This window comes from Phoxinus phoxinus, assembly GCF_949152265.1.
Source record: "Phoxinus phoxinus genome assembly, chromosome: 9".
NCBI classification, from domain to species: Eukaryota; Metazoa; Chordata; class Actinopteri; order Cypriniformes; family Leuciscidae; genus Phoxinus; species Phoxinus phoxinus.
The window spans coordinates 6228709-6251935 of record NC_136884.1 but is presented as its reverse complement, the minus strand read 5'-3'; the positions used below and the strand labels follow the sequence as shown (position 1 = coordinate 6251935).

Below are 23227 nucleotides of genomic sequence, written 5' to 3'. Positions count from 1 at the left end.
GGAACAATAGAGAAGCTGTCATTGCCACAGTCATCTGGGGTGGAACTTTACTTTTGTAAAGCTTCTTTGAAACATGTACGGTATATTGAATGTGCTATGCAAATAAAACTGAAAACCAGCTCTCCCAGCACTTCGTTTTTTGACGAACTGCCAGCAAGACTTCATTTAATAGCCTGTGAATTGTAAGAAGTCTTGTTTGCAGAGGCAGGGTGTTTCTTCATACATTAATGTTACAATACTATAAGTCAACTCTTTCTAAGTCTTTCAATGCTGCAGGTTTTGTGAATACTCAAAACTGCAACAGGTGATATAATCTCTTTGGGAATAATTTCACTATGTGCCTATTGTGACTTAAAATAAAATATCTTTGACTTTTCCTAGTTTGGTGAACTTTATGTGGGTGCTTCTCAATAATAAAAAAATACATAAAATAGTTATTGGTGTAACAAGTGTCTTCTGTAATCATTTAGGCTAAATCAAAATGAATCAAAAACACATGACATGAGAAAATTAAGTTAAAGGACTGTAATGTCAGACTGGTTCATTTTGCTGAATGATATCATTGAGGTTAAGAAAGTTTCATCAAGTGAATATTTTTTAAGTGTTTAGCTACCAGGATTCTATGTCCTGGTCTCCTCCTTCCCAATATGTGATCATGTTAGAGTGATAAAGATCAGCAAACTAAAAAAAACACTCAGCAAACATTAGTGTCACAAAATCTAACTTGGGCCAGTGGTGCCCACAGACTAACTGGTACGTGAAGAAGGAAAACATCTTTAAAACTGTGATTTTGCTGTTCTGATCATCATGAGATTTAGCTGTGTGAAGAGTTTGTTTCCAGTCTTGTCTGTTGCTGTGGTGTTTCTCTATATGAGTTCTGTCAAGTGGGAAATCCAAAGTCAAGAGAAGCAGCTTCACCAAGTCCAGCAGAATTTCTCGTTACACAGCGCACTTCTCCTCAACAAGCTGGACAAACTGGAGGCTCATTTACACGCTGTTGGTGAGTTTCTAATTTGTTTTGTAATGAAATTTGACAAAAATAATGTGTTTACCTGTTGTTTTACATATTACCCTTTAAGCGCTCTTTAAAGTTGTCAGGAAACCAAAATTGTATTTATTTTCTTATAGTTCACCCAAAAAAGGAAATTCATCATTTACTCAACCTTATGTCATTCAAACCTATGTTTTTTCTTGAACATAAAATAAGATATTTCTGTCTGCCTGTCTGTCTGTCTTGATATATGCAATGCATCATGCAAAAGTTTTCCGTCAGCAATGCAATTAAGTGCTTTAAAAAATTAAAACAGCTGTTACAATGCCACTATGACTGGGAAAATAATTTTTAAAAACATGATGATAAACATTTTTCAATTCTTGAGAAAAAAACTACAGAAAAATTACATTACAATGTAAAACTGAAGGTGAATTACACCTTATTTTTATGCACAATATTATTTAAATCACTATTTTGAGGAAACTTGGTTGGATTGTAATGTAATCGAAAGTGATTGTAGACAATGATTTTCAAATACATAAAACAACAGAAATCTGTTAATATGAGCTTTAAGGTTTCAACTTCGCTGGTTTACCAGAGTAAACATTTTTTTATGGATTTTATTGACTTACACAAACATTTTTGCAGAAGAGGAAAGCCTCAAAGTAAGATATGAAAACAAACCAGTGAAGAAGCCAGCAAAGAAGCTGTTTCCAAACTCATATCTCTTCAAGCAATGGACTGTGGAACTTTCTGAGGACGACCAGAGGAAGGCTGAGGATCTCTTTCAGAAATACGGCTATAATGCTTTCCTCAGTGACCAGATGCCTCTGGACCGGGAGCTGCCGGACACTCGAGACCACAGGTCAGTTTCAGCCGTTCATGGAAACGCTCTGACGTTCTTGATTGATTCATCCATTTTCCTTTTGTCATTGTTCTGTAGATGCATCGGCCGTGAATATCCGCACAATCTTCCCACCATCAGCGTGGTACTGATTTATCTGGATGAGGCTCTGTCTATCATTCAAAGAGCCGTTTGCAGCATCATCAACAGAACTCCAGCCCACCTGCTCAAAGAGATCATACTGGTGGACGACCACAGCAGAAATGGTTTGTTTCTCTCAAATCCTATTGTGTCAGATGCATATTATAAACAAACTGAGCTAGTCATTCTGGATGTATGTCTTCCACAGAAGATCTGAAGACACAGCTGAATGTTTATGTCAGCTCCATCAATGAGAAGCACCCAGGCCTGGTGAAGATGGTGACCCATCCAGAGCAGAAAGGCCTGGCCCAGGCCAGAATCTCAGGCTGGGAGGCTGCCACCGGAGATGTGGTTGCCATCTTGGACGCCCACATTGAGGTCCATGTCAAATGGTGTGTAATTTTAGTAATCTTTAACGTTTACATTTTATTGTATTTCAGCTTTATTTCAATTAACGAAAATTGTTTGAATAGCTTAAATTTTAGTTAACAATGACAACACTTGTGAACAACCACCACAGACACATGAACATTATAACAGTGTAATAATGAAATCACATTTTCTCAAGTACTCTCTCACTTTTAGGGCGGAGCCTCTGCTTGCACGTATCCAGGCTGATCGCACGCTGGTCCTGAGCCCAGTGTTTGACAAAGTGAAATACTATGACTTGGAAGTGATAAACTATACTACCTATGCTCATGGTTTTGACTGGGCTCTCTGGTGCACGTACGTGCTTTTCCCACAGAAGTGGTACGATCAAAAAGACCCTTCACAGCCAGGAAAGTGAGTGTGTGTTTTGTCTAATATTGTGTTTCAGATGTGACTCCGTATTAAAGAGGCCATTTGATGATTTTTTCCTTTCCCTTTAGTGTGTAATTCATCTGTTAGTGCATGAATAAGATCTGGAAATTTACTAAGTTTTCCACAAAAGGTAGTTATTCTATCTAATAGAAAACACTGCTCCAGACCTGCCCAAAATGCATCGATCGAAGTCCAGATATAACTTCTGTAAACATCTGTCAGAATTGACTTTCATACCTGTCATGGCACAGCTCTAAATAGAGCGGTGCAGGTATAACCTGGAAGACTAATTCACGACTGGCTCCTTCGAGATTTTCTTAAAGGTTTTTATAATGGGGTATGTGTAATTTACGTTGTAGAACAAACCGACAAAGTATCGTCATCTTATATTTAACACGGGCTTTATTTTACTTATAAATAAAAAAAGCCCATTACAAAACCCCATAGGAAAATCTTGAGGGCTCTGACGTCATACCTGCACCACTCTATAAGGTGTATAAAGAAAAAAAGGTGAGACACGATTATGGTATGGGGCATTACATATCTGACACACGCTCGGGTCACAGCGCAGTGGGTCAGCCGGCCAATCAGAGCACTCTGGGCTTTTCGGAAGGAGGAACTTTGTAGATATCAGAGTGTGTCTGACAGACTCAAGAGGTCCTCGCTGCAGCCTGTAGCACGATGACGTAGCTGGATGGTCCAATACGTAGTGGACTCTGTTACGCGCATGCGCGGTGGTGTGTTTTGGTGACGGAAACAATCACACGTGCTTTGATCTTCCAAGAAGAATAAAGTTAATATATAAATGGTCACTTGAGTATGCAAGCTCTTTTCCGCCACAGAATAAAACATAAAAAAAAAAAATTGAGACTTTTTTTATCTCACAATTGCGAGTTTACATTTAGCATACTGACTTTATTTCTCCGAATTGTGAGATAGGCTATAAAGTCAGAATTGCGTGAAATAAAGTCTCAATTGCGTGTTATAAAGTCAAAATTGGGTGTTATAAAGTCAGAATTCTGACTTTTTTTCTCGCAATTCTGAATTTATAACACATAGGCCTAATTGCGAGTTTATATCTCCCAATTCTGACATATTTTCTCAGAATTGTGTATATAAACTCGCAATTGCGAGTTATAAAGTCAAATAAATATTATTCAAAAATATTATTATTTTTTACCTCAGTAGGCTAGTTTAATATCTCACATCTCACAATTCTGACTTACACGCAATTGCGACTTTATATCATGCCATTCTATCTCCCAATTGCGTATTATAAAGTCAGAATAGCGAGATTTAAACATGCAATTCTGAGAAAAAAAGTCTGAATTTCAAGCTATATTTCTCGCAATTGCGAGTTTATATCTCATAATTATGACTTAACACGCAATTGCGACTTTATATTACGCAATTCTGACTTAATAACACACAATTGCGACTTTATATCACGCAATTCTTAGATAAAAAGTCAGAATAGTGAGATAAAAATCGCAATTACCTTTTTTTATTTCTCACTCCGTGGCGAAAACAAGCTTCCGTACATGTCTTGCAGACACTGAACAGCAAGAACCTTATGTACAGATCACTGGAAAAACGAATAGCCATTAATGGTGCGTTCACACCGGACGCGAATAGCGCGTCAGGCGCGAGTGATTTCAATGTTAAGTCAATGCAAAGACGCGTTACACGCGTTTTACGCACGTAACGCGTCTTTGCATTGACTTAACATTGAAATGACTGTGGGACTGTGGACTGTGTGGGCGCCTGACGCGCTATTCGCGTCCGGTGTGTGGGTTAAGAAGGAACTCTTACCAGGCAATATCATTAAGCACTTTTTTTTTTTTGACATCTGACAAGATTTATTTTCTTGATGCTGTTATTATTTTTGCATTTTCCCTTGGATGTGTACTGGTATTGTAAGATGTTTACAGACCTTATTGTATTGTACCTTTACAATTACAGAGACAATTAGATTATTGACTCATTTTTGCTTCCACTCAACAGCAAATATGACCTGAATAAAATAAAATGGCTAATAATAACAACCCCGCAATATCCCCGCAACATTTAATTATGACAGGTGGGTTGATAATGAAAATTAAAAAGGCTTTTTTTTTAAATGTTCTATATACACGCATTAAAAAAAAATACTTGCAGTGAGGACATGCTATTAATCTATCAAATGTATGTTTAAAATCATGTGATTTAAATGTTGTAAAATTAACTATTTTGTAGAGAGAAACTCGGATAACTTAGCATCCCATTTATGTAATTACTTAGCCTATTCATCAACAATTACTTACTATTAAACTGTAGGCTACTACTACTACTACACAGGTTAGATTAGAACATCATCTCAATACAATATTGAGCAAACATGTCACCTTTACCAGCGCAGGCGAATTATAACCATAGATAGTACGATTATAACCCAGAGATCGTTACTGCGCATGCGTCACCAAAACACACCTCCATCCACTACGTATTGGACCATCCAACTACGTCATCGTGCTACAGGCTGCAGCGAGGGGTGTCTCGACAGACTTGGAATAGAGGGGAATATGTTAAAAAAAAAAATGTTTTTTGAACATTAAAGAATGATACCTATTCTAATACACCCAATAAACATAATAATTACCTACTTTTAAAGTGTCATCATATGGCCTCTTTATGTTCTTGTTGTATGAAAGCTGTTTCAAACTGGCAATCGTTCTGTTGAGCTGATGTTCCGCCTGTTCTCCAGGAGTCCCTCAGTAATGGGAATACTTGTGGTTGATCGTCTGTTCTTCGGTGAGATTGGGACTCTGGATGGAGGGATGCAGGTGTACGGAGGAGAGAATGTAGAATTAGGAATACGGGTAAAGCACATGATCATTCTACCGAATTATATTATATTAAACTCTATACATTATACTATATTCAGTGATGATTTTTCTCGGCTCAGGTGTGGCTGTGTGGAGGAAGTATAGAGGTTGTTCCCTGCTCTAAAGTTGCTCACATTGAAAGGGCGCACAAACCCTACATGCCTGACATTAATAGTGTAATGAAGAGAAATGCCCTCAGAGTGGCAGAAGTTTGGATGGACGAATACAAGAAAAATGTCCACATCGCCTGGGGTGTCCCCATACAGGTAAATCTAATGAAAAGATTCAGCCACACAAATTCTGGGTGTTCAAGACCAGTTCTAGGAGTCTTGATGTGTTTATTTTGTCAGGTTCGGTTTGAGACCATTAAAGTAAACCGAGAGGTGTGTGACTAAAGGTTTTAAATGTTAAATTGTTTTGGCTCTTCATTAGATTTATGATCTGTTCTCTCCTTTTCCCACAGAACCATGGGATAGACATTGGTGATGTTTCAGAGAGAAAGAGACTGAGAGAGAGGCTGAAATGCAAACCATTCAAATGGTATCTGGAAAATGTCTATACGGCATTAAATCCTATGAATGATTTAATTGGTTATGGAGTGGTAAGTGACATATGGTTCACTATGACTCAAGAGAGTTTTATATAAGAGAAGTTTAATATAATGTCCTTATTTTCTCTCACACAGCTTATTAATGATCTGCAAACAAGTTTATGTTTGGATAAGGGATCATCTGAGGAGAACACTCCCATTTTATATCCATGTCATGTCTATTCCCCACAGGTATTAATCTCTTCTCTTCTCTTCTCTTCTCTTCTCTTCTCTTCTCTTCTCTTCTCTTCTCTGTATTTTTGAGGAATATTTGATGCACTTCAGCCTCTTCTCACACAGGTATTTTACTATACAGCAAGTGGTGAGATACTTGCTCATCCCCTGCCGACCCTTTTACACGATCGTAAGCGCTGTCTAATTGATCCCGGCTCAGGCAGGTTTCCAGAGCTGTCCTGGTGTTCACACACTGAACAACAAAAACACATGTACTGGGACTTCAAACAGGTGAACAAACCACTAGGATACTGTGGTTTATCACAATCTGAACATTGCATGAAAACATTTCTTTCTTTTTCTATTTTCAGGGACAGGCCATTCAGAACAGAGACACCAAACGCTGTCTGGAGATCAGTGCTGAGCAGAACGTAAAAAACGTTTTTATTCAGGAGTGCGGAAACCAGCACTGGAGGATACAACATGTAATTCAGGATTTATGAAACAACACAACATGTAATCAGATAAACGCAGCTGAAATGCTGGAGCACATTGGAGAATTTTTTTTTTGAATGTAGCTATGCTCTGAAAAAATTTAGGTGCTAAAAATGGCACAAAAATATTATATCTGATGAGAAATTAAAAATACTGATACTCAAAAAGAGGATTAAAGAGAAAAAAAAAGTTCAAATAGAAATCGTAATATATGACAAATAATTGCAATGTATTTCTTTTTTTGCCAAGTCGTGCAGCCCTATATAAATAATTTTTAAATATTTTTTTTTAAATAAAACCTTTAAAGCTACACTGTCATTTTTTAAGTTGATTCTTAGCAAAAACCACTTTGTTCTTTCAAAATGATATGTGCTCATTAATGTATTATTACTTCTACCAACTAATCAAGTATTCTCGTAAGCGTAGAATCTGCCATTTTATAATACATACAAGCGAGTCGATCGAATGGCGGGAGCCATGTTGCGCCTCCATCTTGAAAATATATTAGCCAAAGGGACATACCTGGAAATTCAAGCTTCGCCTTTCACGTTTTTTACACTCAGTGGCACCGTGACGAATGCGAGGGGGAGATTACTCGCGACTGCCGGCAGATTTGAAATAATACGGTCACCGTAGGAGTTAAAACGCCATCGGAATGGGAGGAGCTAGAAAGTAATATTCAGTTGGTATATACAATTTCACCGCTAGATGGAAATAATTCCTACACAGTGTAGCTTTAACTAAATAAAGATTAAAATTTGTATCTGTTTACCTGCATGTCATGTGACTGTTAACTGACATCAGAGATTTGTGAATATGCAAATGTGCTGTTACATTACTGAAATATTCGTCAATATTTGTAAAATAATCGTCAAATTTGAACTATAAAATGGAGGATTTTAATGAAATGTTGAACTTTCAGTACAAGAGTAGGTTATTTTTAAGAAAATTGATGGAAGTTTGTTTCGTTATGAAATGTATGTGTTTTTTTATTGTTTTATATTTCTAAGTAGTCCTAATAGCTTATTAACATATGCATGTTGTCACAAAATATCAGTGTCTATTAAAGGAATAACCAAAAAATTATGTTTTCATCTTTTACCCGCCCTTAAGCCGGGTCACTGTGCGATTTTGGCCACTTGTCATTGATTGATGATGTAAAGCTCCGGCCACCGTTTTTAACACGTCTTGACTGTCGTACAGTCTGACATTTGACAACTGAGATTATACAGTGTGATATGGCTTACAGTGAGGAGGATCAAGTCTGACAAGTAACAATTGTAAAGGACTATAATAAATCGCACAGTGTGCACCCGGCTTTACACAAATAGAGATATTTAGCAGAACATCCAAACTGTTGTTTTCCAGACAACAAATGAATGAAAAGCTCCAAAAAGGACAGAATTAGTCCATATGACTTGTGTATCTTTGGTTTTCTCAAACCATTATGATAACTTACTGTGATGAACAGGTCAAAGTTTAAGTCGTTGTTCAGTGAAAATCTTGTGCTTTGAAACATTTAAAATCTTGAATCTGAGGCATGTTTTCATGTAAATATAGATTCACATCTACCAATGAGTCTTATAGAATAACTGAAAGCAGAAAGGAATTAGCTGTGTGAAGAGTTTGTTTCCAGTCTTGTCTGTCGCTGTGGTGTTTCTCTATATGAGTTCTGTCAAGTGGGAAATCCAAAGTCAAGAGAAGCAGCTTCACCAAGTCCAGCAGAATTTCTCGTTACACAGCGCACTTCTCCTCAACAAGCTGGACAAACTGGAGGCTCATTTACACGCTGTTGGTGAGTTACTGAGATCTGTTGCTGTAGTCTTTGAATACTTGATCAACACACATTCTTGCAGAAGAGGAAAGCCTCAAAGTAAGAAATGAGAAGAAACCAGTGAAGAATCCAGCAAAGAAGCTGTTTCCAAACTCTTCAAGCAATGGACTGTGGAAGTTTCTGAGGACGACCAGAGGAAGGCTGAGGATCTCTTTCAGAAATACGGCTATAATGCTTTCCTCAGTGACCAGATGCCTCTGGACCGGGAGCTGCCGGACACTCGAGACCACAGGTGAGTTTCTCTCCGCCTGTTTTTAAGTCCCTCTTGTGGTTGATAAATACAAGATAAATGTCCACATCGCAGGTATCATGAACTAAATCCACTCATATCTTCCATCTGTTTGATACATATCAAAAGACAACTCTTGCAGTTGTGATTTTTGTGTTAAGAGTGAGATGTGAAAATAATTGTCTTTGTTGACACATCAGCTTTAACAACCTGATATTCTTAACATGAGATCTAGTGTAAATATATCAGGTGTTTGCTAGACTTGTCAAATTATTATTTGCAACCAGTGTTCCTGTTCTTCTGGTCTTCTCCTGCAGAACCATGGGATAGACAATAAATAGGATAGGATAAAATAGTAATAATATTTTAATTCAAAATAAATGGCTTGGTTAGCATAAGAGACTTTAAAAAAAAAAATCTTAGTGTAAACATGACCATGAACAAGTTCTTGATATACAGTATTGGAGCGTGTTTTTTATTGTTGATGGTGGTAAAGAGGAATGTTAGCAAGCAAGTACTAACAGAACTTCTACGGCAAGGGAGCCACACCAGACATCTGTGTTTATGTTCAAATATAAATGCTGTTGAATTGCAGGACACTTTGTATAAACCTCACAGACTAAACTTCGTCAAAGTCGTATGTCAAATAATACTCTCTGCATTTAGTCAGTCCTTTTGCACAATGCGCTTATTTTGTTTATTCTTCATTTTTCATTTGAAACCCCCTAGTTTTATAAGGTAACTAGCCAGCTAACTAAATCGGTTCTAAAAACATTTCACTAACATTCCCATTAAATTGGGAAAATTTTATTTCTGAATGTTTCTCTTCACATAGACAATAAGGGAACATTCCATTTTATCATATTGCAAATATTATGGGAAGGTTCTTTTGAATGTTCTCTAAACATTCCGTAAGATTTTAAATATGTTAGACGAACATCCAAACAAAATGGGTAACAGTACAGTTTTATTTCGACATTTTAGACATTCTACTAACTGAACTGTAACTTTGCAACTATATGTCAACTAACTCTCATTAAAGTATTAGAAGACTGTTAGGGTTAGTAGAATAAGTTGACATGTAGTTGCAAAGATGCTTCTAGTCAGTAGAATATCTAAAGTGGACTTCAAATAAAGTGTAACCCTAAAACGATGTATAAATTTTTTTGTGCTCACGTTTTGAGAAACGTATTAAAGATCAGAGAATTTTGAACGAACGTTCTATTAACATTACTGGAAGAACATTTGTTCATAGCTTTGTGAGAACCTTGCCAGAATGTTAGCCAAAGGTCTGGAAACGTTTCCTGCTAGCTCTGTAAAAAAAAAATACAGTCCTCTCCTCTTCTGTTTGTCATGGTTATGAATTATCTGCAACAAACTTATTCCACTTTTCCTGCCATATCGTCAAAGCTTTATCCTGTAGTTGTGGTGACAAGGAACTGTACCTGTTAAAAAGGGGGGAAATGCAACCTTAAATTCTCTTCTACATAACTGAAATTATTTCTCAAATGAAAGTGTATGAATAAATCTTGCACCTGATTGAATTTATCGCTAGCTCCTTCAGAGTGCCCAGGTTTGCGCTCAGCCCTCCAATACCCACAAAGGCCTGGTAGAAATCATAGGAGAGCCCAGTGGTCCCGAATAAGGTGGGATCATCAGAACTCACCACTATGGGATGACCGTCTGACATTAGTGCCACAGCGGGGTGGTTTCGCAGATCCGAGACTAGCTTTAGCACCTGGAGAAAACAAAACACTCATTCGAATATAATTTTTAATCACACCATGAGAATTTTATTTGAAGGAATATACCTGGTTGGAAATGGGACACAACTCCACTGCCACCCCTCTCGTCCTGGAGAGCTGCTTGGCCAGAGGATGATGTACCAGCGCAAAGCCATGTCCAATGCGGCTGGTGTTAAACAACAAAGCGTCTAAAACGTTCCTGTCCACATCCGTACCGTCCAAATCTAAAAGCAAACACCCATAGTCTAATGTGGCGAACTCGGAGACGAGGGAGAGATGGATCCAAATGCAGATGTTTTATTAAAGTAATATCAAAATAGTGATGGGCGCTTTCGAAGCAAGCCTCGTAACCTTTGCGAATAATTTGTTTCAAAATTCGAACCAGTGATTCGGGAGCGAGTATTTGTGTTTGTGGTTTTAAAAAGCTTCGTTTCTCCCATCACTATATCAAAATACAATTAACTCAGGAACTGGAAAACAGAACACAAGGAGACTGAACTGAGAATAACACCATACAGCCATAGAAAGATAAGACCTGACAAACAACATGGGAAACACAAGGGCTATACTGTAGACATGCTAACAAGGTAACAAGACACACATGTGAATACAATCAAGGGGAACCAATGAAACAAAAGGACTACAAAAGGGACTATACATCTAGACTCAGAAAACTAGAAATATAACATAAATTCTAAACAAACAGGGAACATGTAACACAGTAAGCATATTCCAATTCAGCTGTTATTGTACAACTACCCAGCTAAAAACATTCTAGTAAGGTTCTCTCAAATTTATGAACAAAAGTTCTTTCAGTAACATTAAACTTAAATGTTTTCAAAAACATTTTAGTTGGATGTTCGTCTAACATTATGTAAACATTTCAAAACATTCCCATAATATTTGTACACTTATAAAATGGAACATTCCATTAATGTTTTCTCTAACATTCATGCAAGCAAGAAAACGTTTGAACGTTCAGAGAACATTTAGAAATAAAGTTTTCAGAACTCAACGAGAACGTTGGTGAAATGTTGATGATACACTGGGCAAGTTTTTGAGAAATGTTGCTGGGCAATCTTGCCGTGCGATTGTTGCTTGGGCACTTTCCCATTGAAAATGGGCAACCAATTCTATCAGGATAATTTAGGTCGTGGCCCTGTGTCTCATCTGGTTGCCCGTTGAAGGCAACATTGCCCAGCAACATTGCTCAAAAACTTGGCCTGTGTATCATTACCTTTAGAGAATATTTTTGAGAGCTGGGTACTGTAACTGTGAGCTACACATACGGACCTGTTTCTCCAGCATGGAAAAAGAAAGGTAGTTGTGTTTCCGTCTCTGAAATGAGTGACAAGGCTTCTCGAAAGTACCAGATAGATCTTCCAGTGTCTTCACGACCTACCTACAGAAATAAATTGATCAAATCAGAGAAAAGTAATACTATTGTATTGTTACGTGCAGGGTCCTGATCAAGCCCAATTTCCTTGTGAAAAAGAACTTAGTTCCCTTGGTTATTCCATTCTGGCGGCATGGCTATGGATTTTAGCCTAATTTAGGTCAAGGGTGAGATTACCAGGTCAAATCCAGCGATGATGTCTGGATATCTTTGCTGCATTTCAATGGCCTCTTGCACTGCCCCCTTCACTTGATATACATAAAGATTCCTGTGTGTGCATTCAGATCAGCAGAAAAGTATATTAAACCTCCTGTCAAAATAAAATCCTAGACAATATAATTCATCTTTTTGAACTCCCATGGTTCTGCATGAGAAGACCAGAAGAACAGGAACATTGGTTGTTTGACAAGTCTAATAATTAGAAACACGGTCACCTGATATATTTACACTAGATCTCATGTTAAGAATATCAGGTTGTTAAAGCAGCAAACTGATGTGTCAACAAAGAAAATAATTTTCACATCTCACTCTTAACACAAAAATCACAACTGCAAGAGTTGTCTTTTGATATGTATCAAACAGAGAGTTCACTAATATGTTCTTATTTTGCATTTATTTATGGCATAGGTTTCTTTGACATAAAATGCCATTTGGCTTAAAGGCTGTAATTCTTTAATGGTTGTAAAAAAGAACATTTTAAAACATAAAACTGAACATACACGTTTCATTAGTGTTATAACCCTTGGTAATAGATATACAAATTCTTTACATAATATTTAACTATTATTTTGGAATGCTGTTAAATGTATTTGGATTATTTAATCTGGGATAAAACAGGCAAGGGAACAACAGAGCATACGAATTTAATGTAATGTAGTTTTACCTGTGGACAGTGAAGATTATACGAGTTCCTATGAAGTCTGGATGATTTGCTCTGAACTGCTCAGTGATGTTTCTGTAGACCTCCACAGACCACGCTCTGTCATGAGTAGTGCCATCCAGTTCATACGCCTAAAAAGTTCAAGGATTTGGATTTAGGTTTAGGGTTGTTCATGGATTTGCTTACATGACCAGTCTGTAAGGGACAGTATTTGAAGTGCCCTATTGTGCTTTTTTGGATATTACCTTTTATGTATGTATATGGCTGTTTTTGAATGTTAAAGGTCTGAAAAGTTTCAAAGATCAAAGTTATTGTCTCCCAAAGGAAAGAGCGATTCTGAACTGCCTGAAGAAGCAAGTCGTCAAATTTGCCTATGGTTTTCATTGGCTGCTGTGATTAACGTCTACTTTGACCCGCCCTCAAACACTGTAGTTGCAGCTGAAGCCTGGAAGTGGGTTCGTGTTCATGTCGAGATCTTTGCATGCTTTAGGTTTAAGGTAAAAAATGCAATCTGTTCACAAATTGTTGCATTTTTCATCCAAGAGCACACACTGTATAAACTTAATATTGTAATGTGGTTTAACAGTCACAAACCTTGGACTGTCCGACCCTCAGCTCCAGGTACATGATGTTGTCTTTGTAAAGCTCCGTCAGAGCCTCGTAAATGTAGTCCTTAAAAACTGGTGCATAGTTGATCAGCCCAGACAGAGCCATAAAAATCTTCTCAAACCTGTCCCATGCTGCATCTTGTGTCGGATAAGATGTCTCCGGGTCTTCCGTGAAGAGTGTAAGATTCCGCATTAAACTGAGAAATTGAATTCATGTAATTAGTTTATTTTCAGTTTGTTGGTTTTGGAACTGGTTATAATTAAATATGAATATATTAGGAGTAGGACACACACACACACACCGAACCAATCAGCTTGTGGCATGTCGTTAACAATATAAATATCAGCAGTTACATTAAGGCCCCATCAGCCTGCGCCATCTAGAGTTTCATGACAGAACTTGGTATATATATATTCTGTCAAACTGCCACTAAAGCCATATACAGTAACAATTTATTTATGACATTTGCAAACAAATTATGCTTTTCAGTGCAATAACATATCCTAAATGGCCACTGTCATTTTTGTACCAGTGGTTATTTTATGCCTGATGTTGAAATAAGTTTGATCACCTGTTATCAAAGGCAGTGACATCACTGAGGCTGGCCCTCAGCAGGTCTAGCCGTTTCCAGACAAAGCATCCAAAACGTGGAAAGGGCATAAAAGTAGAGAAAAGGAACTTCAGTGACCCGTCCCACGTGAAGCAGATGTAACAATGAGGCCTGTATGTTGCATTCAGCACCAGCCATTCCACACTCACCATAGCGGAGCTGTGGATGTGAAGGGCAGCACCTGCAATGCAGAGTCATTTTGTCATCTGAAGGACAGATGTGCCCCACATTTATTTATTTATGTTTTCAAACCATTTCAGCACAAACTTTCAGAGGTTTCATTGATCATTGAAAAATCACATTCATTGGGAATCACACGTCCCCAAAATATATAATTTTTTTTACCCTTTGGCATTTTCTGTAGTAGTTTGAAGACGGGGCTTTTTTGCACAATGTGCCGCACTTTGAAGAAGTGATTTGCAGGTGGGAAAGGTGAATAAGCCATTTCCTTCAGCTTTAGCTGGTGTAGGATTGAATCCAACTGCAGTTCAGCCGGAGTGAGCTCTACTCTGCCCCCTACTTGCTGGGAGATCTCCTGCTTCAGCATCAGATCCCTCTGATGGGGGTCTGGCATTGGATTACACTCCCTGATACACAGTAACATCAGCGTGATCAGAGCTGCCCCGCTGAAGATACACCAGAAGAGACGCCTCATGCTCGTACAGAGATCCTGAGACAAGAGAGAGGGATATTCCTATGCTTGTTAGTTTAAAAAAAAGAAGAAGTGATTTGTTTTTAACAAATGTGTCTGATTCTACATTCTTTTGTACTATGCAATTTGCACCAAAACCACATTTCACTTTGCATTGGATATGATTGTGTTAATACAAAATTAAACGCTGACTAAACTAAAAGCTCAAAGTCTGAAGTTCATCATATCTGGCAATCGAGATTCTCTTATGCGTCTTAAACATCTCAATCAAATTGTTCTCTTATTTACAGGAATGGTTTGGGTGCAAGTATTAACTTGTCTATTTTTTTCTCCTTTTCCTAGTTTAACGTCTTAATCAGATCTATCCCTTGTTAAAGGTCAGGAGGACAATAGTCTAATGCCAACTTAATTTATTTGAAGTCATTCTGTGAAATGCATAAAAGAGTCTTAATTCTCTTACTGCTGCATTTTAACTCGCTTTGTTCAAAACCAATCTTTGAACATCAATTTTATTAATAAACAATAAGCATTATTATTACTATGTACATGATGTAACCTACATCATAATTATCATTATATTCAACACAGGTTATGTTAGATCTTACTATTTCCTTAGTATGGTTAATATTTTAATATGATTGCTTGCCCCCACAGCCTTTGCAATAATCAAATAATTGACATTTCTAACAATCTAATAAAGAAACCCTCAGCCATAAGAAAACAGCATACCTTAAAATATGACTATGGATTATAAATAACAAAGAGCTCCTTACCTTCAAGTCTATTTTACTCATTACTCCCTTTTTATTCCCCTATTTGTCTTGCATTCAGAGAGCATGTATCTCAGCTGCCTTGTTTCTGCATGTTAAGTTCCTCATTCTGAAGGACAGCACATGTTGAGAATGTGATGACAATAGAGCATGTGACAAACTGTGAAATCTTAAATGACTCGTAGAATAAGAGCCTTCAGCAAACCCTTCTCATTATGGCATTCCCCAAATGACTGACATTTACCATCCACACTAGACTCAGTAAGAACACAATGGGAGAAGATCTGGTCTATATTGTTTTTCATTATGTCATTTTCACATCAATATAATCTTTGCAGTGTTAACAGACACGTTTGGTTCTGATATACAAGTCATGCTCTGCACCACAGTAAAGTACAGCAAATAAAAATTCAACTGAACAGATTGTAATAGTCAAGTCTGTGTCACCATTTTGTGGGATGTCCAAGATGTAGCTGTCGTCTAAATGGTTATCAGGTTCAGTTTACAAACTAATGAGAGCTTTGGAATTTTAACGGAATTTCTACATCAGTTTACGTTTTTACGCTTCTGTAAACATAAACATGTTATATTCCAGCTGCATTCGGAATCAAACACAAGATGTTCAGGACCGGAGATCCAGCAGCCAATCAAAACACTTTTTTTTTTTTTACAGCAATAATGAATCACCACATACAGAACACACACATACACATGATATTTTCTTAAATACAGATAGACATACACAGGAATGGAGTCATTAACATCTTAATGAAAATAAAATACAACATCAAACAATGGCGTTCCGCCGTGGTTCTAAAAGGTTTCCTCTTTGAATGAGAATCAGTCCATGAACTTGCGATTCTGGTTTGCACCAAACAGGACAACTCGGATTTCAGGCATCATCTGAAAAGAAATCAAAATCAAATCAAAATTCTAGCATTTATTTAACACTGCTTCTCAGTGTTGGTGGTAACGCATTACAACAAGTAATGCGAGTTAAGTAATCAGATTACGTTTTTCAAGTAACTAAAGTAATGCATAAGTTACTTGTTCAAATAAGTAACGCAAGTTACTTTATTTTCACATTTATTGTCCGACACCTCTTCCTGTCCCCATGTTGAAAGAAATCGGAGAGGCGTTGTGTGCGCTGTGTGAACATGACGGTTATTGTAGTTCGAAAATAAATGTGAACATGTGAATATGCATTCACTCATCTCACTTGCACAAAAACAGATTCAGTGCTTCTCAAAATGAATAAAAACAGTATACTAAGCAAACCTGCAATAATTAAAATGCTAAATAATTCATAATTCATCCATTTAATCCCACTTGGCATGCCCGAACTGAACTTAGTGTTATTTTTTATTTCTTATGTACAGTATATGTTGTGATTATTTTATGATTATTTTAACTCCTTTTCTATGTAAAGCACTTTGAAATACCTCTGTGTATGAAATGTGCTATATAAATACACTTGCCTTGCATTAACCAATGTCTTTGCTGCTGACCTTCGATGATCCAATTCAACCATAAGCAATAATGACTTTAGTTAAACATCACATTTGTGTTTAATTTTTTTGTTTTTATTTCTGAAGTAAGAGTGTTAAACTTTCTTCTCCTGCATAATTTAATTTTGGTGTGAAAGGGCCTTGACGTTTGCCAAAAATATAACTTTTTGCTTGTTATTGAAAAAAAAAAAAAAAAAAAAAAAGTCCAGCCCATGTGAGAAAAAGTAACGCAAAAGTAACGTAACATTACTTTCCAATAATAGTAATTAAGTAACGCAATTGGTTACTTTTTTAGGGAGTAACAATATTATAACACATTACTTTTAAAAGTAACTTTTCCCAATCTTCTCAACTCAAATGCTGTATACCTGTTGTGCCATGAGGTCCAGCCTGCTCTCCAGAGTGTTGGACACTTTGATCCTCCCATCAGCATTATACAGCTCAATACCACCAGAGCTACACAGAAAAACACACAAACTTTCATTACAAAGATAAAAAAAAGAGAGCTAATATTGTTTAGGCTCATTTTATAAATGAGGAACTGCTTAGGAAGCGTAGATGCTCACATTTCTGGAGAGAGGAAGTGGTCCTGGTCAATGCGCACTTCAAGATTGTCCTTCACAGCTCCCTTGTAGATGGGGATGTTTCTCTGCACAGCAGCCTAAGAAAACATTAAGTCGCTTTGAAATAAAAGTGTCTGCTAAATGAATAAATGTAAAAGACAAATTTAGCTAAAGTCAGTGTTTTTTTTATATCAGTAGCTGTGTTTTCATCCAAAGTTGCAAAATTAATTTGAGTGCAAAATTGGAATATCACATAAAACATTTTATTTCGTTTTTAATCTGTATTTTAGTTATTTAGTACATCAAGTTAAACTAAATGAAAATGAGAAATGTTGGCAACTAGCTAGAATAAGTTTGATTTTTAATTTTTTTTTTTTATGGTTTCAGTTGTCATTGAATATACATCCACAATATACATTGAAGTGCGCACAGACCTGCACTATGCCCACGTCCTGTTTGCGGCAACGGATGGTCACTTTGGGTTCCAGGAGTTGGTAAAAACCCTGAAACATGAGAATATTAGAGCATAAGACTCACAGAAAGTCTTTGACAGAACTGATTTGCTACACTGTGTATTATATATTGCTCACCTGCAGGATAAGTCCGTCCATCAGATTAGCGTATCTGGATGGATCTCTGGCTACATTCGCTAGTCGTTGACGTGCGTCGTTTAGCAAATCCTAAAGAGCGCAGAATTAAAACTGCTGCATAAACAGACAACAGAAACTCCCACCCAATATGTTGCTTAAGGTTTGATGTGCCAGAAAAGAGAACATGAACTAACCGAAATCATGTCATCACGGGCCTTCAGGACCTTCAGTCTGGCCTGGTTCATTAGGTTGGACATTTGACTGTGGAGAGGAAGCAAACAATTGAAACACTATTAGGGACAAAGAATTCACAATCAGATCATTTCATAACTAATTAAATGATTTGAAACGCATGTTTGAGTAACAGATTTTGAGGAAACTGGGAATTTCCACAGTAATGATTTGGCCGTCTAGTGCTCAGGTCAGAGGAAGTCACACTCACATTTTCTTCTGCTGTTCGATCTGCTTCTCCTTCTTCTCATAATACTCCATAATCTTCAGACGCTGGGTCTGAACAAGCCGACCTTTCTCAATGTTGAACTCCTCCTCTGCCTGCAGGGGGTGTCACTTATCACATCAGTATATTTACACCATTTACACTATAACATTGCATTGTTCTAATGGAATAATTTAAAGCTAAACAAAACTGACCTTTGCATCGATCTCCTCTGCTTTTTCATTGGCTTCCTGCTCAATGAAAGCCATCATGTGCTTGATCTGGAAGAAATGGAAAACGATAGAACAATTTAATATCAATGGGGAAAAGGCTTTAATGGAACCTGAAATCAGTGTAAATCCGAATTAAACTGTGAATAGAGGCACATGCATTTTCTTTATCAAAACAAATAATCCTAAAGATGATTAAACAAGTTTACAGTAGCAAAAAGAGCTGCTTCTCGTGGCCCCATCACATGAATGTGGAATGTGTCTGTCTAGTGTGTGTGTTTAGTAGATTTCATGAATGCTATTACTATGCAGAACATCCTACATCTTCATATTTTGCATCATCTGCATTCTATATCTTATGATACATATTTGATATTATTCATCATCACACCTCTTTGATGCATTTGCCTTTGGGATGATTGATTTAATTGTACCTTATTGATCCATTATGTAAAATATGTGAGTGTTTCCATATACAAGAATTCACTTTAATCCATGCATTTAAATGTATTCATACAAGTTCACTGTTATCATATAGACAGGTCTCGTGATGCTAGCGCGTGTCTAATGAATAAATGACGAACAACCTTGAAGGCCACATCGTCTTGTTATATCACGATGCCGTCAGGCTCGTCAAAAAACAATGCATTTAGCAAAGCACTGAATGGTTAATCTTTCTATAGTGTTATGCTGTAATGAAGGTTAAATGATGCATTTGAACGCGTTTTCACCTGCTTCTGGACGTCGGCATCGCTGAGCGCCATGACTGCTGCTGTAAGAGGATTTTAAACTCCACCGACAGAAAAAGCTCGACTCGCGGCAAAGGAAAGACGTCTTATATTTATAAAGACGTTCGAATATTTTTGGAAGAGCCTAAAGATTTAAAAACGCACAAAATGACATGAAAGTGGTCGATCGTGACAGTGTCAGAGTCGTGAAAATAGACTGGAGGGATCAGCTGATTCTCAGTCAATGATGACACATGCGTCACATGACGCGTGTTTCCTCTCCGGGAACCAATCAGATCTCAGTGCGCGTGTGTGGCTTTTTTATTTTCAACCTTTGACAAAATAATTAATAATAAAATCAAACCATTTCACCCAAAAGCTTTAAATGATAAAATAGCAGACATAAGATGAAATGGACAATTGAAAAATTTAACATTTGGACACATTCTGTTTATCTACGACTCAAAGGGAATTGATTTCATAAATCAGTTTGAAATTCTGCTAAACGTCATTGTGAAAGTTTAATTAAGAAAAAGTAACTAGTTCAATTAAGAAAAACACCAACAACAAAATAACAGTAACCTTTATCACAAGGTAACTAACTTAAACAAACACGTCAAGCAAACAGGACTATGTCCTAGAAAGTAGGTCAGATGTGTCATGGACGGACCAGAATAAGGTTAAGTGGGCCGATATGAGTTTTTTACCACTCTGCCATGTCCCCATGAGTCGGACAGATGTAATGGGATAGGGGGTGGGGAAGGGGACAGGCAAAGGGAGGCGCTGAATAGCATTCTGTTGCAGTAAAGCCCCTAAGCTCCAGTGACCCCTCCTCTGTATTTATTTAAGCCTCAGTCTGCATTCATTTCCTGACTAAACCCTGCGCTCAGACAAGGTAAGATCTGTTTTCAATAGCTCCTCTTACAGAATATCAAATTACATATTCAGGTTATGATTGGGTGTATTCAATAACAGAAGAGTGAATGATCTTCTGATCTTAAAAATAGTCCCTGTGCATTTTATTTGTTGCTTCATATCAATTATATTAATTTCCTGAATGGGTATGATGAGAATGTAAGCTTGGACAGTTTTTATTATTATTATTTCAAATGATATACTCCCTTTCATAACATCTGCAGTGCTATAAGTTGCTATTGCATCTTTTCTATCACGGTTACAGTGGAAATAGAAGGACCTATTCAGCCACACTTAACTAAATATTCCTGCTGGTTAGAAGAGGTTTAGACAAAAGTATGACATGTGTCATCGTCCTCTCCTGTTTCTCATTCTGTCCACCGGGTCACATTCAGCCATCTCTGCTGCCTCGGTCAGACGTCAAAGTTAAAATGCTCCACCATGTATTTCTTGCACATCTGATCCCTTTAAGCACTTTGACCTTTGATCTTGCCGATGGGGTTTAGTTTACTATCGCTTCACAATCCGACTGTTGACGCTGCAGATGTTTTCACTGTGCCGTGACTGAAGCGGGACCCTGCGGTTACCATCATGTTATGCACTTCATTAACGGGATTGGACACTAAATGAATGGCAATAGTGCGTCTTCAGCATGTCAGTGGGAGATTTATAAGTTTAGACATTGATTAATCTGACAAAGTAATGAAAATTTGGTCCTAAAAGAGTAAGATCCTATGTGTGAACTGAACCATGATCCTGTCATGCCATGTGAAATATCTGACATGTGAACAGTTGGATATATATATAGGCTGCATAGCCAGCCAGATATGCGCTTACTGGCCTATATGTGACCACGCTGCATGTTTGGGTCACGAAGGTGTTTGGTTATTTGTATGTATTTTGTTTTGTATTTGTATGTCTATTTCAATTTATATACAGTAGCCTATATATATGTTTTATGTAAATGACTTTAATTAGAATGAGTTTGCACTGAACAGTTCAGTTGCATTTTCTGAATTCTGAGTGAAAGTTGGGAGTTGAGAGTTGCCATGACAACTGCCCCAAATAACACAGAGAGGACCACTGGAATAACACACAGTTATGTCTCTCTCACTCTCATTTATTACTAAAGTGAGTATACATAGATCAGAACATGACAACAGATAAGGATGTTTGTAATTCTTTGTAATTTGTCAAGGACACAAATGCTGAGGTCAGATTTGGTAAATACTCCTGGCCCACATTTATTTTTATTTATTTATTTATGTTTTTCTATTTGGTTTGGTCTTTTTCTCACAACAAATTATGTACAGTAACGTTACATGACTGAATTAATTCTGTCTATCATCTTTAGGACTCACTGAAGACACAACCTGTGAACATTAGTCAGATTTTCAGAGGGGAGAAAAAGATCTTCCATCCTGTCTGAGGACAATCAGTTTGCGGGACCCGACCCTCCCCAGGATCTAACCTCAAGCCTGGAGGAGAGCGGCAGCAGGTCGGGCCGCTGGCAGACCGCAGATCTGGCTGAGTCCTGGGCGTCTGTTAACGTTAGCGACATGGAGACAGAGCTCAGAAGTCTAGAAACCAGTGAGATGGTTCTAGTTCAAGAGGACCACAGTGAGAACCACTCCTCCGCCTCTGACATCATCCACTTAGAGGCGGAGCTCCACGAGAGGGCGGAGTCAGATGATGAAGAAGACCTTCAGAGGAGCGTGCTGAGCATGATCTGCAGCGATAGGGAGCTGGCGGAGATTGGGTCTGCTGCAGAATCAGATCTCAAGCCTCCGCAGACAGGGGAACTTCTGATGTGTGTGGAGGAGCCGGTCGTGGAGGAAACTGAGACAGAGGTGGATTCTGAGCCCTTTTTCACCCACACCCCTCTTCTGTCCGAGCCGTTAGATTTCACGCTGGCTTCTGTTCCCATACCTGAAATCATCTCACAGGTTTTAGATCATCTCCCACACTCTGCAGTCTCACAGTCAGAGGAGTCTCAAACTTCTGAATCTAGTAATGAGCCTACTAGCGTGTCTCAAGACCACACAACGTCATCTTCGGGAGAGGGTGTTTCAAAGGCGGGCCCGCTTCCCAACTTGCCCTTTGAACTCCCGGTGCTGCTAGTTGGTGTCGCCGCCCTGGTGGCGGTAGTGGGAGCACTTACTTATAAATTGAGTAGAAAGTAGCAGGACTTATATCTCTTTAATAGCTTCACCATTGTACAACAATTCAACACATTGTATTATTGATTACGTGATATAAGAAATACAGTGTTTTTAAATATTAAAGTTTGTCTTATTTTGTTTTATTTAAACACACATACATCCAACACTGTCCTGGCACACATCTGGAACATCACCCTCAAAAGAAAAATACATTGCAGTGTTTGCTGTAGGCTACTGTCTTAAATGTATGCTGCTTTTGATGAAAATAATTGTCGAACAGTAAATAAAAAAATAATAAAAGTATTACAGATAATTATCATGTATTGTCAGGATTATTCATGATTAGCTTAAATGTGTGCTGATTTTACTTGCAGTATTTATTTATTTATTTATGCGTTTATGTATTTAGATTTTGAGTCAAATGTGTTTTCTAAATAGTCTATCAATGTCCATTGCATTTGAGGATCG

General features: G+C 37.6%; 4 protein-coding genes across 4 annotated transcripts; 2 read left to right on the top strand and 2 right to left on the bottom strand.

Moving 5' to 3' along the window:
- On the top strand, nucleotides 1–7979 carry LOC307004800 (putative polypeptide N-acetylgalactosaminyltransferase 8). The gene is made up of 11 exons (XM_079624291.1): nucleotides 1–1000; nucleotides 1643–1859; nucleotides 1938–2104; nucleotides 2188–2371; nucleotides 2565–2762; nucleotides 5524–5638; nucleotides 5725–5910; nucleotides 6108–6245; nucleotides 6330–6425; nucleotides 6534–6698; nucleotides 6779–7979. The coding sequence occupies exons 1-11, from the start codon at nucleotides 808–810 to the stop codon at nucleotides 6908–6910; spliced, it is 1791 nt and encodes a 596-aa protein (XP_079480417.1). The 5' UTR covers nucleotides 1–807; the 3' UTR covers nucleotides 6911–7979.
- A 1335-nt stretch (nucleotides 7980–9314) lies between these two features.
- ada2b (adenosine deaminase 2b) lies at nucleotides 9315–15798 on the bottom strand. The gene is made up of 10 exons (XM_079624300.1): nucleotides 15631–15798; nucleotides 14551–14875; nucleotides 14167–14386; nucleotides 13581–13791; nucleotides 12990–13117; nucleotides 12284–12374; nucleotides 12004–12112; nucleotides 10777–10934; nucleotides 10501–10703; nucleotides 9315–10410 (listed from the first exon to the last, which is right to left on the bottom strand). The coding sequence occupies exons 1-10, from the start codon at nucleotides 15649–15651 to the stop codon at nucleotides 10323–10325; spliced, it is 1554 nt and encodes a 517-aa protein (XP_079480426.1). The 5' UTR covers nucleotides 15652–15798; the 3' UTR covers nucleotides 9315–10322.
- Nucleotides 15799–15912: 114 nt separating this feature from the next.
- Nucleotides 15913–19978, bottom strand: atp6v1e1b (ATPase H+ transporting V1 subunit E1b). The gene is made up of 9 exons (XM_079624320.1): nucleotides 19686–19978; nucleotides 18940–19005; nucleotides 18731–18840; nucleotides 18483–18549; nucleotides 18289–18378; nucleotides 18133–18201; nucleotides 17702–17796; nucleotides 17504–17591; nucleotides 15913–16530 (listed from the first exon to the last, which is right to left on the bottom strand). The coding sequence occupies exons 1-9, from the start codon at nucleotides 19716–19718 to the stop codon at nucleotides 16468–16470; spliced, it is 681 nt and encodes a 226-aa protein (XP_079480446.1). The 5' UTR covers nucleotides 19719–19978; the 3' UTR covers nucleotides 15913–16467.
- Nucleotides 19979–20476: 498 nt separating this feature from the next.
- LOC307004821 (uncharacterized protein) lies at nucleotides 20477–22882 on the top strand. Its single transcript, XM_079624323.1, has 2 exons — nucleotides 20477–20577; nucleotides 21952–22882. Exon 2 carries the CDS (start codon nucleotides 22157–22159, stop codon nucleotides 22778–22780), a length of 624 nt encoding a protein of 207 aa, XP_079480449.1. The 5' UTR covers nucleotides 20477–20577; nucleotides 21952–22156; the 3' UTR covers nucleotides 22781–22882.
- Nucleotides 22883–23227: the final 345 nt, after the last annotated feature.

Excerpts from the sequence above, each read along its gene's own strand:
- LOC307004800 (XM_079624291.1), top strand. The coding sequence starts at position 808 with ATGAGATTTAGCTGTGTGAAGAGTTTGTTTCCAGTCTTGTCTGTTGCT. Across the intron at positions 1,001-1,642 it reads GGCTCATTTACACGCTGTTG|AAGAGGAAAGCCTCAAAGTA; the intron begins GTGAGTTTCTAA and ends ACATTTTTGCAG. Across the intron at positions 1,860-1,937 it reads CCGGACACTCGAGACCACAG|ATGCATCGGCCGTGAATATC; the intron begins GTCAGTTTCAGC and ends ATTGTTCTGTAG.
- ada2b (XM_079624300.1), bottom strand. The coding sequence starts at position 15,651 with ATGAGTAAAATAGACTTGAAG. Across the intron at positions 14,876-15,630 it reads TGAGTAAAATAGACTTGAAG|GATCTCTGTACGAGCATGAG; the intron begins GTAAGGAGCTCT and ends CTCTTGTCTCAG. Across the intron at positions 12,113-12,283 it reads TCATCGCTGGATTTGACCTG|GTAGGTCGTGAAGACACTGG; the intron begins GTAATCTCACCC and ends TTATTTCTGTAG.
- atp6v1e1b (XM_079624320.1), bottom strand. The coding sequence starts at position 19,718 with ATGGCGCTCAGCGATGCCGACGTCCAGAAGCAG. Across the intron at positions 17,592-17,701 it reads CACTTCCTCTCTCCAGAAAT|CTCTGGTGGTATTGAGCTGT; the intron begins GTGAGCATCTAC and ends TTTTCTGTGTAG. Across the intron at positions 16,531-17,503 it reads TGGACCTCATGGCACAACAG|ATGATGCCTGAAATCCGAGT; the intron begins GTATACAGCATT and ends ATTTCTTTTCAG.
- LOC307004821 (XM_079624323.1), top strand. The coding sequence starts at position 22,157 with ATGGAGACAGAGCTCAGAAGTCTAGAAACCAGTGAGATGGTTCTAGTT.